The sequence below is a fragment of the Heptranchias perlo genome, chromosome 39 (genome assembly GCF_035084215.1).
Source record: "Heptranchias perlo isolate sHepPer1 chromosome 39, sHepPer1.hap1, whole genome shotgun sequence".
Lineage (NCBI taxonomy): Eukaryota > Metazoa > Chordata > Chondrichthyes > Hexanchiformes > Hexanchidae > Heptranchias > Heptranchias perlo.
This window is the reverse complement of record NC_090363.1, coordinates 11,236,798-11,254,131: the sequence shown is the minus strand read 5'-3', so window position 1 is coordinate 11,254,131 and position 17,334 is coordinate 11,236,798. Positions and strand designations below refer to the sequence as shown.

The following is a 17,334-nucleotide window of genomic DNA, read 5'->3' as shown; positions in this document are numbered from 1 at the left end:
AAGAGCAGAAACGGGGGCTTATGGGCTCGATTGTAATTAGGCTGGTACCATCCTCTAAACTCATTAAGGCTATACCCCGCTGATGCCCATTCTATTGTTTCCGGGGTTCTTATCGCATTTCCCGAATGGTTTCGTCTTATGACCCATTCCGCGGATTCATGGGACGTAAAGGGAATCGGCCTTAAAGGGATACCTCCCTTGGAATGGTTAGGGATGTGGGAACACATCCAACAGCTAGAGATACCTTGCCGTTTGGCATACACATAACTCATGTACAGGAAGGTGTTAACGTGCAGTTCGCGCTTTTGGAGTTGGAGATCTCTCTTACGTCTTTGTGGCAGAGAACCCTCTAATCTTAGATAGTCAAAAATATCCATGGGGGCTAACCCATTACGCTTTCTCTCTTGGTTAAATTTTAAGTAACGATTGTGCCGTTCACTATCTAAGTCTTGTTGGCACATCTTACGGGTTCTCTCTCCAGACCTTCGACAGACATAATCAAATTGACATTCAGTCCAGTAACAAGGTATTCCTCCCTGCGATATTTCTAACTCTATCGAGCGGTGGGGCTGCCTCAGGAGCCCGGCACATCCGTCTATCCGGGTGATGTTCCACCTTCCGAATCCGTCTGGGTCGTTATCGTTGCACCGAAGTACGTCTCCTTGGCATAGGTGATGTATGCGCTTAGGCTGGTCCCGTCGACATGTTCTCCTTTTGGTTACTCTCAGGGTCAGCAAGAGTTCAAGGCAGAAAATCCAAGGGAAGACTTTCATGGCTGGTCAAGATACCTGTATAGGTAAGATTTCTTAGAAGAAGAGAGAAGTTAGCATTTTAAATTTGAGACGTGGGACTGATAGTTTTACAGTGGTGGAGGTGAACCCAAGCACTCTTCCCCTCTACCTTCACAGCGGTAGGGGTGGTGAGTAGAACCTGATAGGGTCCCTCCCAACGAGGTTCCAGTCCTTTCCTTGTCCAATTCCTGATTAACACATACGTTCCAGGTTCGATTTTAGATGGACTGGCTATAGGAGGAAGTTCGACGTAGGCCGCTCGTACCCGAGAGTGGAGGCTTCTCAATGCCTTAGTTAATGACAAAATATAGTTAGTCATTTCTGTCGTCATGTGGTGAAAGTGGATGGTTTTCGGAACGTTTTGATTCCACGGGGTCTTGAGGGGTCTACCATATATAATTTCAGCAGGACTTAATCGCGCTACCCCAGCCGGAGTAGTACGTATCTGAAATAAGGCTACAGGAAGAAGTTTGAGCCAAGTAGTACCAGTCTCTGCCTGCAGTTCAGCCAGTTTATTTTTCAAAGTCTGATTAGCACGCTCAACCAATCCAGCGGCCTGTGGTCTGTAAGCACAATGTAGCTGCTGTTTAATGCCCATCTGGGTGCAGAATTCCTTGTTCACCTGACCCACAAAATGAGGGCCGTTATCTGAACTCACTTGATTTGGGATTCCGTATCTAGGGATGATCTCTTTCATCAGAACCTTTACAACAGTGGAGGCTTTGTTATCCGTTGTCGGATAGGCCTCTATCCATTTACTAAATACATCAACAATAACTAGAACATATTTATAACCCTGACATCTTTCCAACTCAATGTAGTCCATCTGGAGGGTCTCAAAGGGACCTTCTGGCAAAGGGGTATTTCCACATTCGCAAGGCACTCCCTTCCCAGGGTTGTGTTGTTGACAAACGAGACAATGACTGCTGATGCACTGGGCTAATGCTTGCAACCTAGGATGCCACCAAGTGGCCAGCAGCGTATCACTAGCAGCTTTGGCACCACAATGAGTTGCAAAGTGTACACATTCAATAACCCATACTGCTAATTCATCTGACATTCAGGTCTGCCCCGCAGGGGTAACCCACAATTTAGATACACAGTCATAAGTACAACCAAGTTGTTTCCACAATTGTTTATCACAGTCAGCAGCGTCCTCCTGTAAGTTAATGACGTCTTGGATGGTTGGCATTGGCTTTTCAGAGGGAGACTTGCTCTGGTTTTAGCTTTTAATCTGACTCACCATTCTAGGGACAACCACCCTCTGTGTCTGGGACGCTTCCTTAGCTTCCTGATCAGCATATCTATTCCCTATATCTACTGGAGTATGTCCTGTCGTGTCACAGGGGTTTGAACAGTCGGTCCCGTAGGCACTGAAGAATCGATGTTACTGTACTCAGGAGGGGCACTGGGACCCTGGGGAGCTACGTGGGGCCTATAATTCCACTCATCCAAATCATCATCGTCTCCCCCAGCCAAGGCAAGGCCAATCATTGGATTACATAATTCACTTTTCTCAACTGTTTTGGGCTCGCCCGAAGTCTTTTCAGACTCCTGTTTAGAGCGTTTTCCATGAGCATATTCTCCTTTTAGGACTTCTACAGACTTGACTACCCCTCCTTCAGTGAGTCCTATCCCTAACTTCAACGCGTTATCCTGCCAACTTGCTAATAACGAAGCTTCTTTTATTTCTTGACAGTACTGTCTCCATAAAGCAATTAACCCTTTGACTGGTTTGCCTCTATTACTTTTCCAAATTAATTCCTGTGCTTTTATGGCAGTATCCAGGTCTTTAGTTCCTCCCAATGGCCAGTTGACATTCCCCAGTTTTTTATTCAGTCTGCCTGACAATTGTCTAAATTGTTTTGCCTTGTCCGGATATTTTCACACAAAGTCTGTAAGGCACTTCCCGGTTCTGCAGTGATGTCCTGACAATTACCCATTCTATGTCCCGTTTTCCTTTATCCTAGTCAACTTATTAATACAACCGTATTCGAACAGAATTCAAGGATGGACCTGACTCCTTGTGCCTCACAATCCTAAGTGCCTTTGGTCTCTACGCCCACTTCAGGGTCCTGACCTTCGCGTGGGGGATTCCCCCTCTTAACAACCGGTCTAAGGCTGCGCGTTGAGACAGGCACTTCCTTCCTTAGTCGATCAGCACAAGCAATCAGTTCCGATTCATACCCAATCCCCAGGGACTCGAAGTTCCTGTTTATACCCAATCACCAGGAACTCGAACTCTAACTCTCAGTGATAATTTAATCACTGACTCGAAGTTCCGGTTTATATCCAATCACCAGGAACTCGAACTTTAAATCTCAGTGATAATTTGATCACTGACCCTCAGTGATAGTTCGATCACTGACCTACCGCTTACAAGTTACTCCCTCAGTACATGTACTGACCCTCAGTGATATCTGACCACTGACCTCTTCCTGCTATCATTGTGTATTCGTCAGGCTGACCTGAATCTCGTATGGAAGCCACACGAGTGTTAGCGATTGGACGATTCGTCGTCAGACTTAACAGATTCAGGAAAGCCGATATAGTAAAGAAAGGTTTACTCACACCGGGCGCGCTCTCTCCTTCCTCCGTGTCCAAGACAAATCCGCCTCTTACTCCGCGAACTCTCGGTGAACGACCGTTGAGATCTCCGTACGGGCCACCAAATGATGAACCGGATTCTTTTTCTCCCCTCAGTCTGGTTCAGCAAACACTGAGTCGAATACACCTTTAAAGTTCAACACAACTTTAATAGCAGGACTCAGTCTGCAGCTTCGATTCAGACTCCTGAGAGAGTCCGGATGACCCTGACAGAATAAGAAGACAAAGACACATACAGAAGTTCACACCTTTATACAGATCAGTAGGGGTTGGAACATCGTTAACACAAGGGTCAACACCAATCATAAGCTGGGCATAGGTTGCCATGCGGGGTTATATTATTGCCGGCCAATCATAGATAGTCCATATGCTGATCATGCTGCAATTAGACATCAAAGGGGATACCTCCTTATCTTCCAACTTGGAATGTTCTTTCCTGTCCCTTCTGTTCCTTATCTCCTAACTTGGAATGTCTTTCAAACTGGCTAAGCTCGTTACCTCTATTGATTTGCCATAAACATGGAGACACTCAGACCAGATCCTGAATCACATCAAAGACTTCCACATTGATAAGACAATGCAGGCCTGCTGATTACGCAAACATATGGCCTAGAAGGGGGGCGGGCCTCTCGGCCCACCTCAGCTACCAACTAATTAACCCTTGCCTAACCATTTTGCATTCTGCTCCTTTGCCACGTGGGCATTCTCATCTGCAGCTCCCATTTTTCATCGGGCGACTTCACCTTCGCCGGTGCCGGCTACAAGCCGGACGTACGCGTGCGTGGCCTCCGCAGCTGCTCCTGCTGCCCCCGCACCTTTTCGGCTCTTTACGAAACAGAATGGGGTCAAGAGCTACACTCAGCCCAACATGCCCATTGAAGCCTGTGTGAAGACCATGCCTGGGGTTGTCAGCCACTCAGTCATAGTCGCCGCCTCAGCAATGTCCGGGAAGGCCGTGTTCTTCCTGAGGTCGGAGCGGGCTGTGTTCCTGGCCCTCAATAAGGAGCTCACGGTGGTCGGGAGATTCAAGCTGGTGGATCCTCTCCAAGCCGGGAGGCAGAGGATCGTTTCATCAAACATCCCGCCATTGATCCCCCAACGAGCTCCTCCTCCTTCAGAATCAACTGGGAGAGGTGAGGACAGATGTTGCACCGATCCCGCTCGGCCTCAGGGAGACGAACCTCCGTCAGGTCCAATACTTCCGGCAATAGACCTGCGTCCAGCCGGCCCGGGAGGAGGAAACCCAGGGTGGCTTTTATGTGAGTCACGAGGGGACGGCCCACCGCGTCCTCTGGATATCGGAGGGTGTCCGGTGCCCCGCCTGTGAGGAGATGGGGCTCGTCCGCAGGAGCTGCCCGAATCACAGGCCGGCAAAACAGACAAGGTGGGCGAGGCTGACACCAATCCTGAGCCCGAGCCTGCGATCCATGCAACAGAACAATTTCTTTCAAATGAGCGTTGATCTCACCTCTCCCCTCCTCCTTTTTCCCTCTCCGTTTCCCAGACTGACTAAAATACCCGTTTGTCTCTCAGTCTGATGATGGGTGCACACCCAAACTTCATCGAATGTCTTTTCTCTTTATAAATGTGATACAATTTCATCCAGATGTGAAGAGCACTTGCAGGGACTCTGGAGTGATCTCAGACTGGGAACCGGGGCTGGATCCACCAACAGAAACATGACACCAGCAGTTTGAATCAGGAAGGACTGAAACTGATCACAGCTTCCAGACAGCTCCTTGACATTTATGGCACTTTGTCTTTTAGGGTGAGCGGCTACAAGCATTAGCATAGTTCAGTTTATGGATCTAAATCTTACACAGTGATTCACCAGAGGGTTTGTAGTCGTCAGCGAGTTCGGTCAGGAGCAAAGTGCAGTGGAATCTCGATCCCTGACCATCTCCGCCCCCTCCCTCGATCTCTCCCCTCCCCACACTGCCAATTCCTTGGACTTTCACCCTCCCCGCCCAGGTTCAACTATTGCCTCTCCGTCCTCTAACACTGTTTGTGGTTAATCCTGCTCCAGTTTTCATCTCCCCGTGTAAAATTCGACGAGACATAGACGAGTATATAATAATAATTCCCTGACTATTGCAGTGACCAGCATTGTGAAATCACTGAACTGAAGGTGTTCGGGAGCCTAGTGACATCGAAGGTAAAAGCAGTTTGAAGCAGGAACGAAGGTAAAAGCGGGGTTAATCAGGAAGTGCTGAGTGTGAACATGGCTTCCAGACGGCAGGCCGAGTATTTGACCGAGGAGGCAATTTGTCCCATCTGTCTTGATTTGTTCACTGATCCGGTTATACTGGAGTGTGGGCACAACTTCTGCCGCTCCTGTATCACACAGTGTTGTGAACAGAAGGAAACAAACTCCTGCCCGGAATGTAGAGAGGAGTTTCCGGAAAGAAACTTCAGGGCCAATCGGGCCTTAGCGAATCTGGCCGAGAAAGCTCGAAAATTAAACCTGAATCCGGAAGAGAAGGAAAGTAAACTTCACTGTGAGGAACATCAGGAAGAACTGAAGCTGTTTTGTGAAACTGAAAAGAAACTGATCTGTTACACTTGTAGAGATGCGCGGGAACACAGAGACCACCGCTTCATGCCGATTAAAGAAGCTGTTGAAATCTACAAGGTAAAAGGGAACAGATTTGATCACCTGATTATTTGATCACATTTTCATGGTCGAACACATTCATTCTGTGATTTTTTGATCCCAATCCCAGGATCAGCTGAAATCTTCCTTAGATTCTCTCACAGACAAGAAAACGGCGGTTCTGGAAACTGAACTGAAACAGAAGCAGCAGATTTCCAAAGTTAGGGTGAGGTCTCCCTGAGCTGATTCTCTGCGAACTCGATTAGTTTTGTTCCTTTATCGCGGTACATTATTATTTTTCACATTTCATTTTGTAGGAACAGTCGAGCAGTCTGCAGACCCGCATCACATCCGAGTTCGCTAAAATGCACCAGATTCTCAGTGAGAAAGAGCAGCGTTTAATCAGAGATCTCAGGGAAGAAGAGGAGAGGATTCTAGAAACAATGGAGGAAAATCTTCGAGAAATTCAAGAGAATTTAAATTCTATTCAGGAAAAGCTCTCAAAGTTCCAAAACCAGATAGAGGAAAAAGACGGAGTGATATTTCTGAAGGTGAGGATTATATTTCAGTTTAGTTCAGTGAATGTTCACATTCACAAAATGATGGGCAAGAATTTTGAAGTAAATGCAGAATTTCCAGATAATTCGGGACTGTTGTAAATCGATCGATTTTTTGTCAATTCCGAGGCGGATCTGTTATTGTCACCGAACTAATCGGCCTCACACAATGTCTACAGAATCCCTGGAATACCAGCAACCACCCCGGGAATGATTTGCCCTGATCTTGATATTTAGCTTGTAATTATTTCCGTGTTGCCCACGAGTTTAATATTCTCCTGAAACTCATATTGCAATGCAGTTACAGTTACATTGTGTGAGTGTGTGGGTGTGTCTGGTCCGGTGGGTGTGAGAGTCACTGTGTCTGTGAGGGGGACTGATGCTGATTTCCATCGTCTGAAACAAATACGATTTTTCAGCCATACCCTGTTTCTATGAGAAGCATTTAATAATTTGGGTGTAATTTCTTCTGTCCGGCTTTCAAATATATCGGACATGGAACTTTTTGCACTTTCTACGATGCTTCTGTACCTTTTTGTAATGTCATCTTTCAATCTGTGTGCCGGCAGCAGTGAGAATTCAGAATTATTAACAGATTATCACAATTTGGGCTAATTCTGCTGTCCGGATATAGATGGTCAGTGTCTGTCAACTTAGATTTGTGTTTTATTTATTTCAGGAGAAAATTTGTCAGAAGAGGAGGTAGGACATGTTCTTTACTGAAACTCTGCACAGTTTGGTAAAATAATTCAGAAAGGTGTTTATGATCAATTTATAACCAACTATTGAATATTTGCAGGATTAGCGAGGATGGTCAATTACTGTCATTAGCAGATGGCGCCCTGTCGATCGAAAAATTCAACGGCCCTTTACAGTACACAGTGTGGAGAGAAATGATTGATGCCATCAAACCCGGTAAAAGTCCGAGATGATTCTTTGTGCTGATTTGCAACTCATTTCTTATTATAACGAATCAGATTATATCAAAGAGAGTGGGGGTTAAATTCGCGAACGCCCGAATTCGGGCGCGACGGTCGCGGTGTGCGATTAACCCGCGCCCGCTGTTTCCGATGCAGGCATCAGGCGAGATTCATGCTTCAGGCTCATTTCCATTATTTGTACCTGCGGCCAGCGCTATCCTTGGCGAGAGGGTGCAGCCACCAGGAGGCTCAATATGGGGCGTGGCCAGCACAAGTTCAAGGCCGCCTCCACTTCTTAAAGGGGAAGTGCACTGCAAATGCAAGCAGTGGAGGATAAAAATTAGAACGAGTAGACCGGCAAGAGAGAATTTATCGAGGTTCTCCGACAGCTCAGTGGAGGCCCTGGCTGAGTAAGTGGACGAACGGAGAGCCATCCTGTACCTGCACGGCGGCAGGAGACCCTCCAGACACCAACTGCGGAGGCAGAGGGAGGAAGTGGCGGTGGAGGTGAATGCCAGGAGCATTGCACCACGCACGTGGGTGCAGTGCCATAAGAAGTTCAATGATTTGACACAAGTGGTCAAGGTGAGTGAATGCAAGTGTCAAGTGACACATCCTATCAATCACAACACTGCTCCAAGATGACACCCACCCCCCACCCCCGTCACCCACCCACCAACAAACGCTGCCCATCTGTACACAATGCTGCAATTCGCATGCTGCATCTCACCCTCACATAACACCACACTTTCAATCCACACACCCACCACTCACAGGTCACATTTACCGGCAGTTCTTCACCCATGACAGGCACATCACCCAAACTTCTTACAGGACACTCACTGACATTCTTCTCTCTGTCTTGCAACAGAAGATGGCGCATATCAGCGGGCAGTGTGAAAGACCTCAGGGAGTATCAACACTCCTGCATGTCCTCACTCCTCTGGAGGTGACTGTGCTTTGGATAATTGGGCGGGCCATTGCTGTGGCGATGGCAAGTGGCGCGCTGGAGGTCCCAACGAAGAGGTTCTCGACATACCTACTTCTACTTTTCGTTTCCCACATCCCACAATATTTTCTGACTAATGTGCTGTCGGTGGTGTCAGCACGCACGTCTTACTTGCTCCTCTCACCGCTCCACAGCTCAACCCGTCTCCTTTTTTCATTGCAGATAAGCAAGACTTGAGCCGGCACTATCTGAGGTGGAGGATGAGAAAGACAGGATAATGAAGCCACACCAGCTCTTGAGCTGACACTCGCATCCACCAGCTGAGATACTGACACCACGTTTAGTGTAGAGACTAGATTAGAGCAGGGATCGGCACGTGCTGAGACAATGGGCACAAGTTCACAGGAGCCGGGGCGGGGTGAACGGATACCACAGGTGCCCGCTCGCCGGAAGGTACCACTGTGGAACGGGGCTTCCACGGCATCACAGCACTCCATCCATCTGCTCTTCAGTTGATCACCACGATTGCTGAGGTGCCGCCCCATTCGACTGGCAGTGGCGCCATGGCAGTCGAACTTGCTGTCCTCTCTCAGGATGACAGTTTTGCTGCTCCCAGCCCTGCCTCTCTGTTAGTGCCCTTGCTGTTGCCTGTCAGCCTGCCAGGCTAGACTGCTGCATTCCATGTCCAGATGGTGCAGTCAAATCCGGACCCTCCTGGTCCACAGCTGCTCCGATTTTTCCTCTGTATGCACCTCAATTGAAGGTCAGCAACCTTCCACCACCCATGCTCCAGCCACAGGGGTGCATCTCGTAGAAGCACCAGGAAGGGCAAAGGCAGACGAATGAAAGGCACTGACGGAATTCACAAAGGTGAATGGTTTTATACTTGAGTTAATCTGCAATCTGATAAATGTTTGTTTGGAAGTCGCAGTTGGTGGTGGTTTTTATTTACGCTTTAAGCTGTGGGAGGAAGCAATGTGCAGTCACGTGGAGGGCGATTTGATGGTCATGAGGGAGAGGAAATGTGAGGAGTGTAGGACTGTTGGTGACTTGGGAGTTGTCAATGAGGTTACAGATATCGCTCTTGAATAAGGTGAGCATGAAGAGCCCTGGCAGACAGGGCCTGTGCATTTTGTTGCTCTTGACACTTCCTCTTCCTCCACTTCCTCCTCGCCCTCCTCCTCCTCTGCCTCTGGCTCAGGGAGTTGGTGGATAGGCGGTGGCAAGGGCTGTTCCTTCATAAGGGCGAGTTTTTGCAGCATGCAACATAACACGACGTATCTAGACACCCGCTCAGCTGAGTAATGCAGGGCTCCTCCAGAATGGTCCAGGCAGCGGAAACGTTGCTATAAGATTCCTGTGGTTTGCACAATGACATTTCATGTGGCTGCATGGCTCTCATTGTAGGCCGGTCTGTGCGCGTGCATGCGTGACTGAACGGAATCACAAGCCACCTCATGAAGGGATAGCGATTGTCACCCTGTAGCCAGCCATTGATTTATGGAGCCGGTTCAAAGGTATTTGGTAGATTGGACTGCAGCACAATGGAGGCGTCATGACTGCATTGAGCTGCATGATGCACTGCGTGCGGTCACATACCAGCTGCAAATTGAGGGAGTCGAACCCCTTCTGCTCATAACGATGGCTGAGTTGAGATATGGAACACACATGGCTATATGCGTGCAGTCAAAGACACCCTGCACCATGGGGAAGCCTGCAATGCGGCACACACTCGTGCTTGGTCATTCTGCTTCTCTCTGTCAAGAATATCGCCAGCAGAGACCTGAATGGATCCAAAGCCATTAAAGTTCAGTGCCACCGTTACCTTGACATCCACAAGCAATGATGTCCTTGCCCTGTTCTGAGGCTGCAGCAGTTCACATATGGTGAGGAGGGTCTCCTGTAGAAATGACACTCCCACCTCTCCTTTTATGTAGATCCGTTTTGTTTTGGCTGATTTTGTGTTGGAGTCTGTTGAGATTCCTGGATATAATTTTGTTGATGGACTGTATTCAGGATGATGTCGATTTGTTGTGTCCAGGGTGTTTTTTTCTATTACGGGGGCGGGTTTCTCTGAATCTGAGACTGCCCGGTTGTTCCAGTATATCTCGAGTTCCGAGTCAGGCTGTTGGACACATCGAGTTGTGGACCGCAGCTTCTTTATCCCCTTGCTTTTCTAATTTTCCCCTTGCACTCTTTACTCTCTCCCTTCCTCACTGTTTGCCCCGCGAGCGCTCTTTCCGCCCCGCCCTCTGCGGCATCTGTTGTGGTTCCCATTCCCTCTGATGAGTTTAGTTCCCCTCCACTCTCTCTCGGTTCTTTCTTCTCTTCTGCAGCGGTTCCCCTCCTTACTTTTTACTTCTTTCACCCTTTCTTCATTTTCTTTCCTTCTGGTATCCTATTTCCGCCTCCACACCCCATCTTCCCTCGTTAATCGAGCTGATTGGTGATGTGGGATATCAGGGGTAACATCTCCGGGCCGAGATTGTGCTCCAAGTCACGTCGGAGCCTCTTGGTGCCGGTTCCTTGTTTATTTCTACAGGCCCGAGGGTCACTCTGCAGGAGCTGAGAACCACATGGGACTCGGGTTGGGGTGGGGAGTGGGAAGGGCAAGGGGGCGCTGGGTTCCTTGTGGCGGGTCGGTGTCGAAGCAGGGCGTCAGGGGCTGAAGAAAGACAAAAATAAAACACAAGGTGCGCCCGGTCCCCGCTCAGCTCTCACTGGGTTTGGAAGTCAGAGCGGCCCCAGGAGCGTCTACCCCCGGGTGGGAGCAGATTCCAATCACAGAACCTGGAACCCTTTAAAAACACCAGAGGTCCCGGGAACTTCCCGAGTGGGCACTTTAAACAGGAAAGTGTTTGAATAAATCACAGCAAGAAACTCACTCACTGACTGTGTTATTTTAACCTTCCCCCAGCTCCAGCCTCTCTGACTCTGGATCCGAATACAGCCCATCCCCGGCTCATCGTATCTGAGGACCGGACCAGTGTGAGAGACGGAGAGAAACGGCAGCCGATCCCTGACACCCCGGAGAGGTTTGATTGTGTGGCCTGTGTCCTGGGATCGGAGGGATTCACATCAGGGAGACACTACTGGGAGGTGGAGGTGGGGAACAAGACTTGGTGGAGAGTGGGAGTGGCCCGTGTGTCTGTTAACAGGAAAGTGATCATCGACCCGAGACCTGAGACCGGATACTGGACTGTGCGGCTGAATCCTGGAACTGGTTATTTTGCCGCCACCTCCCCCTCACGGACCCCCCTCACCCCGAGTGTGAAGCCCCGGATGATCGGGGTGCACCTGGACTATGAGGGAGGACAGGTGTCATTTTACAATGCGGACAACATGTCCCATCTCCACACTTTCACCCACACTTTCACTGAGAGAATCTTTCCGATCTTCAGTCCAGGACTGAATGAGGACGGGAGAAACTCAGCACCGCTGACAATCCGCGGGGTTAAAGGTCACTAACATGTCCATCCCATAATTCCACACCGCCGACCTGCCTCCTGCCAGCTGCAAACTGCTGGGCGTCGGCCTCAGTCACAGGTGGTGCGGATAGTCCCGAGTCAGGTGATAATCCCATTTAAATTACAAACCAGCCTCATTTCGAACCGTGCAGCGCAGGAGGCCATTCAATCCATCGTGCCTGTGGCTGCTCTTTGAAAGAGCCATCCAATTATTCGTACTCCCATGGAACCCTCCTGCCTCTCTTTCGCCCCACAGACTTGAGCACATAATCCAGGCTGACACTTCAGTGCAGCACTGACGGAGCATTGCCCAAGTTTTAATTCTCCTCTGTCTCTGCCCACCATTTTTGGGGGTACTACCACCTTGTTTCCACCCCAAAGTGTCATCATCTTGTGGAGTGAGGTTCCAGATAGAGCGATGGAGACAAGAACCCTGGAATCATTTCAGAAACAATTTGATGCTACAATGGGGTGATGTTAAGATCTGTCTGGATGGATGGATCAAGATGGGCAGAAAGGCCTTCCTCACCTGTAATTATCTTGAAATCTTGTTTTAGTTCCCTTGGGTGTTTCCAAGTGTCACTGGGACTAATTTCATGGCAATGTCCATAACTGCACAGAAATGTAACTTTCCAGATATATTTCGTTTCTGTCATTGTTCCAGCGAGAATATTGAGGAGTTGATACTCTTGCAATCACTTTGATATGACTGATCTTGCTACCACGAGCCTGACAATCGATTAAGCAGAGAACACTCTCAGTGTGAGCGAAGCTCTGTGTTTATTCGATTGGAAAGCAGCTGATCAGAACAAGTGGTAATGCATGCTCTTTACTTACCTTTTTTGTAACTCAATACCAAATGTTAATATTCTCATTTTATTGTATCAACTATGTCACGTTAATAAATTTAGTGGCCATGACTATATGTTGTCAATAGCCTGCCCTTTGGAAGAGCTTGGGAAATAAAAGTTAAAATCCCAAATACTCAAAAATATGTCTCCATTTCTCCACAAGGGCCACCAGTTTGGATTCTTGAAGCTGCCTGAACACCACCAGTGAAGTAACATCTGGTGCATTGCAAGGTCCTGTATATTGTAATGTCCAGTGCACTACAGGGGTGATGGCAGGGAGAGCGCGGTGGGGGGGGGGGGGGAATGATACCATGGGGGTCAGGTCACAGTGAGGGAGATTTACCCCGGGGGATTGCGATTCCTGGACCGTGGTGGGAACCCTCTCCCATACTATTCTCGCCGGATAAAGAGGAGAGAAAGGAAAGAGAGAGAGAGAAATAAAGGAGAGAGCGAGAAAGTGTAAATAGAGAGAAAAATGAATGAGAGATGATGAAAAAAGAATGAAAGAGGGAAGCAAGAAAAGAGAGAGAAAGAGAAAAGAGAGAGCGAGAAAGTGAAAACAGAGAGATGAAAAAGGGAACGCGAGAGAGGGGCAAGGCAAGGGAAATAGGATGAGGGAATGAAACGCTTTAAAAGAGGATACAGACAATGGAGCTGGAGGCAGAAAGAAAGAGTAAGAAATAAGAGGAATGAAAAGAGAGTGAAAGGAAGGAGAGGAAAGGAAGAGAAAGAAAGAGGGGAGAGAGAAAATAAAGAGTGCAATCCTCACCCTGCACAAAGGCGCTGCTCCCACATCACCTCACAGACCCTCCTCCCACACACATCACCTCACAGACCCTCCTCCCTCACACATCACCTCACAGACCCTCCTCCCACACACATCACCTCACAGACCCTCCTCCCACACACATCACCTCACAGACCCTCCTCCCACACACATCACCTCACAGACCCTCCTCCCACACACATCACCTCACAGACCCTCCTCCCTCACACATCACCTCACAGACCCTCCTCCCACACACATCACCTCACAGACCCTCCTCCCACACACATCACCTCACAGACCCTCCTCCCACACACATCACCTCACAGACCCTCCTCCCTCACACATCACCTCACAGACCCTCCTCCCACACACATCACCTCACAGACCCTCCTCCCACACACATCACCTCACAGACCCTCCTCCCACACACATCACCTCACAGACCCTCCTCCCACACACATCACCTCACAGACCCTCCTCTCACACACATCACCTCACAGACCCTCCTCTCACACACATCACCTCACAGACCCTCCTCCCTCACACATCACCCTTCAATACACTTGAAATAACTGTGCAGTGAGTCTGAGAATTTAAAGGTACAGAAACAATCACACCGTCCTACAATATATTCCAAATACTTGTGCAGTTAGACATAGTTTTTAAAGGTACAGACAGCCTTTTATTAAAAAAATTCAAGATATACTTTATTTCATAGAATTTAAAGATACAATATAAAAAAAACAATTCGAAAGCATACAATACAAAACAATACAATACAGATCGTTCACAAATGATCTCAATATTACAATTCAAGCACAGTACATATCTCCTAATATATGGTGTACAATACAAGGTGGGATGGCCTTACACGGTGGCCTTTCCCCATGGAGCCTTTGCGTGGAGCGCACCTCACTTCAGTTCGTTCCAAAGCACGGACTTTGGAGTGTGCCAATCGGCAGTACTCGGTCGTGCTTGAGCTGGAAGACCAGCAGGTTTTGGGCAGACCAAAGGGCCTCCTTCACTGAGTTGCTCGTCTTCCAGCAGCAGTTGATATCTGTCTCTGTTTGCGTCCTGGGGAACAGCCTGTAGAGCACAGATTCCTTTGTTACCGAGCGGTTGGCGATGATCTGAGACAAATACCAACGCATCTCTCTCCACACTCTCTGTGTGAAGGGGCAGTCCAATTTGGGCAACGGTCTCATTCCCACTGCAGCATCGATGACAGCTCGCAGTGGCGCGGAGATTCTGTGCGTGCAGGAAAGAACGCACAGGGAGGGCCAGGGAACTTAATCTTGTCAGTGTGGTGGACAGGTAGAAACTGAGCACGTAGTGACACTTGGTGTTTGCATAATGGGGCTCCACCCAAATCCTGGGGCAGTCACGCAGAAAGGTGGCCATCAGGATTAGGGCAGCGTTGTTGATGCCCTTTCACCCTTTTGTCTGGGGTCTTGGACATGGTTTCCCAGTGGACGCTGTCTATCTTGGAACTCCAGACAAAGTGGACGATGACTCGGATGATTGTGGTGGCGGAGCATCGGACAATGGACCAGACCTGGACCACCGATACCAACACCTCAAGCACCTCAAACATTATCACCCGGTGTATTTCAGTATCACTGTACTCAGTCTCACCTTTATCCACCTCCCTCTGCTGGTGTCTCCCAGTATCCATCGAGTGGAGTGTTCTCGGTGCTGGGAAATGAAAAACATTTTCACGTTGAACATGAAGTCCTCCCAGGTGAATTACACCACGAGCTAAATTCAGAATAAAAAATCCCTGTTTTCTTGGCCGAAAAGTATATTGAAATTATACACGTAATTAGCAAGTGACGATGCAGATTATGGTCACTGACCGCACTGTGATGGCACAATGTTAAAGTTATGTTTTCATTCATTTTCTTTTTCAGGAGATTAAATGCCTTCTTCAGAGGTACCTAAATTATTTACCCGTTTCTTTCTTTTCTTCTTTTTCTTTGCATTTATTTGATCTTATCCCAAAACACACATCACTCCCCAACCAGACGGCACTGAGTCAATCGGCCCCCAGAGATCTGCCAACACTGCTCTAAAAAAACAGTCCCAGGTCAGGCACAGCACGGGTTCGTTGTGATTGATTGTAATCTTCCAGAATTCACTAGATTCTGGAAAGGTCCCAGTGGATTGGAAAACCGCAAACGTAACACCCTTATTCAAGAAGGGTGTTACAGAAAGCAGGTGACTATAGCTCAGTCAGCCGAACACCTGTCATTCGGAAAATGCGAGAATCCATTCATAAGGAAGTAGTCGCAGGACATGTGGAGACTCAAAATACAATGAAGGAGATTCAACATGGTTTTATGAAGGGGAAATCATGTCTGACAAATTTATTAGAGTTCTTTGAGGGAGTAACAGGCAGAGTGGATAAAGGGGAACCAATGGATGCAGTATATTGGGTTTTCCAAAAGGCATTCAATAAGGTGCCTCATAAAAGATTACTGCACAAGATAAGAGTTCATGGTGTTGCAGGTAATATACTGGCATGGATAGAGGATTGGCTTACTTACAGAAAACAAAGAGTTGGGATAAAAGGGTCGTTTTCAAAACAGCAATGAGTAACTAGTGGGGTGCCGCAGGGATCAGTGCTGGGGCCTTAACTATTTACAATATATATCAATGACTTGGATGAAGAAACAGAGTGTCTTGTGGCCAAATTTGCTGATGATGCAAAGATAGGTGGGAAAGCAAGTTGCGATGAGGACACAAAGTGTCTGCAAAGGGATCTTGACAGGTTAACCGAATGGGCAAAGATTTGGCAGAAGGAACATAATGTGGGAAAATGTGAAGTCATTCACTTTGGGAGGAAAGATAAAAAAGCAAAATATTATTTGAATGGAGAAATACTACAAAGTGCTGCGGTACAGAGGGATCTGGGTGTCCTCGTACATGAGACAAAAAAAGTCAACATACAGGTGCAGCAGGTAATCTGGAAGCCAAACTGAATATTGGCCTTTATTTCTAGGGGGGTGAAGTATAAAAGCAGGGAAGTCATGCTACAACTGTACAGGGTGCTGGTGAGACCACACCTGGAGTACTGCATGCAGTTCTGGTACCCTTATTTAAGGAAGGACATAATTGCTTTGGAGGCAGTTCAGAGAAGCTTCACTAGGTTGATTCCAGAGATGGAAGGGTTGTCTTATGAGAAAAGATTGAACGGGTTTGCTCCATACTCATTGGAGTTTAGAAGAATGAGAGGAGATCTTATGAAACATACAAAATTCTGAGGGGACTCGATAGGGTAGATGCTGAGAGGATGTTACCCCTCGTGGGGGCATCTAAAACTGGGGGTCAATGTCTCAGAATACGGTGTCGCCCGTTTAAGACGGAAATGAGGAGGAATTTCTTCTCCCAAAGGGTCATGAATCTTTGGAATTCTTAATCCTAAAAAGCTGTGGAGGCCGAGTCATTGAATACATTCAAGGCTGAGTGAGACACATTTTTGATCAACAAGGCAGTCAAAGGATCTGGGGAAAGGGCGGGAAAGTGGAGTTGAGGGAAAAATCAGATCAGCCATGATCTCATTAAATGGCGGAGCAGGCTCGAGGGGCCGAATGGCCTACTCCTGCTCCTATCTCTTATGGTCTTATGGGATAGATGCAGAGTAAAGCTCCCTCTAAACTGTCCCAGTAAAAACTCGCAGGACAGGGAAAGCAGGGCTTCGACACCCGGGGACTGTCAATCAGGCTGAGAGGGCGGGGCTGGGAGTTAAGGAGCCCGGGGACTGTCAATCAGACTGAGAGGGCGGGGCTGGGAGCAAAGAAACCCGCGGACTGTCGATGAGACGAGGGGGT

The 17,334-nt window shown here is 48.1% G+C and overlaps 1 protein-coding gene across 1 annotated transcript in view; it reads left to right on the top strand.

Annotated features, from left to right (window-relative positions):
• Positions 1-12,783, top strand: part of LOC137304932 (zinc-binding protein A33-like) — a 32,268-nt gene extending 19,485 nt beyond the window's left edge. Inside the window, exons 5-6 of the mRNA XM_067973717.1 lie at positions 7,348-7,463; positions 11,335-12,783. Coding sequence (XP_067829818.1) covers positions 7,348-7,463; positions 11,335-11,885 — 667 coding nt within the window. The 3' untranslated portion in view covers positions 11,886-12,783. The remainder of the gene's footprint in view (positions 1-7,347; positions 7,464-11,334) is intronic.
• The last annotated feature ends 4,551 nt before the right edge of the window (positions 12,784-17,334 follow it).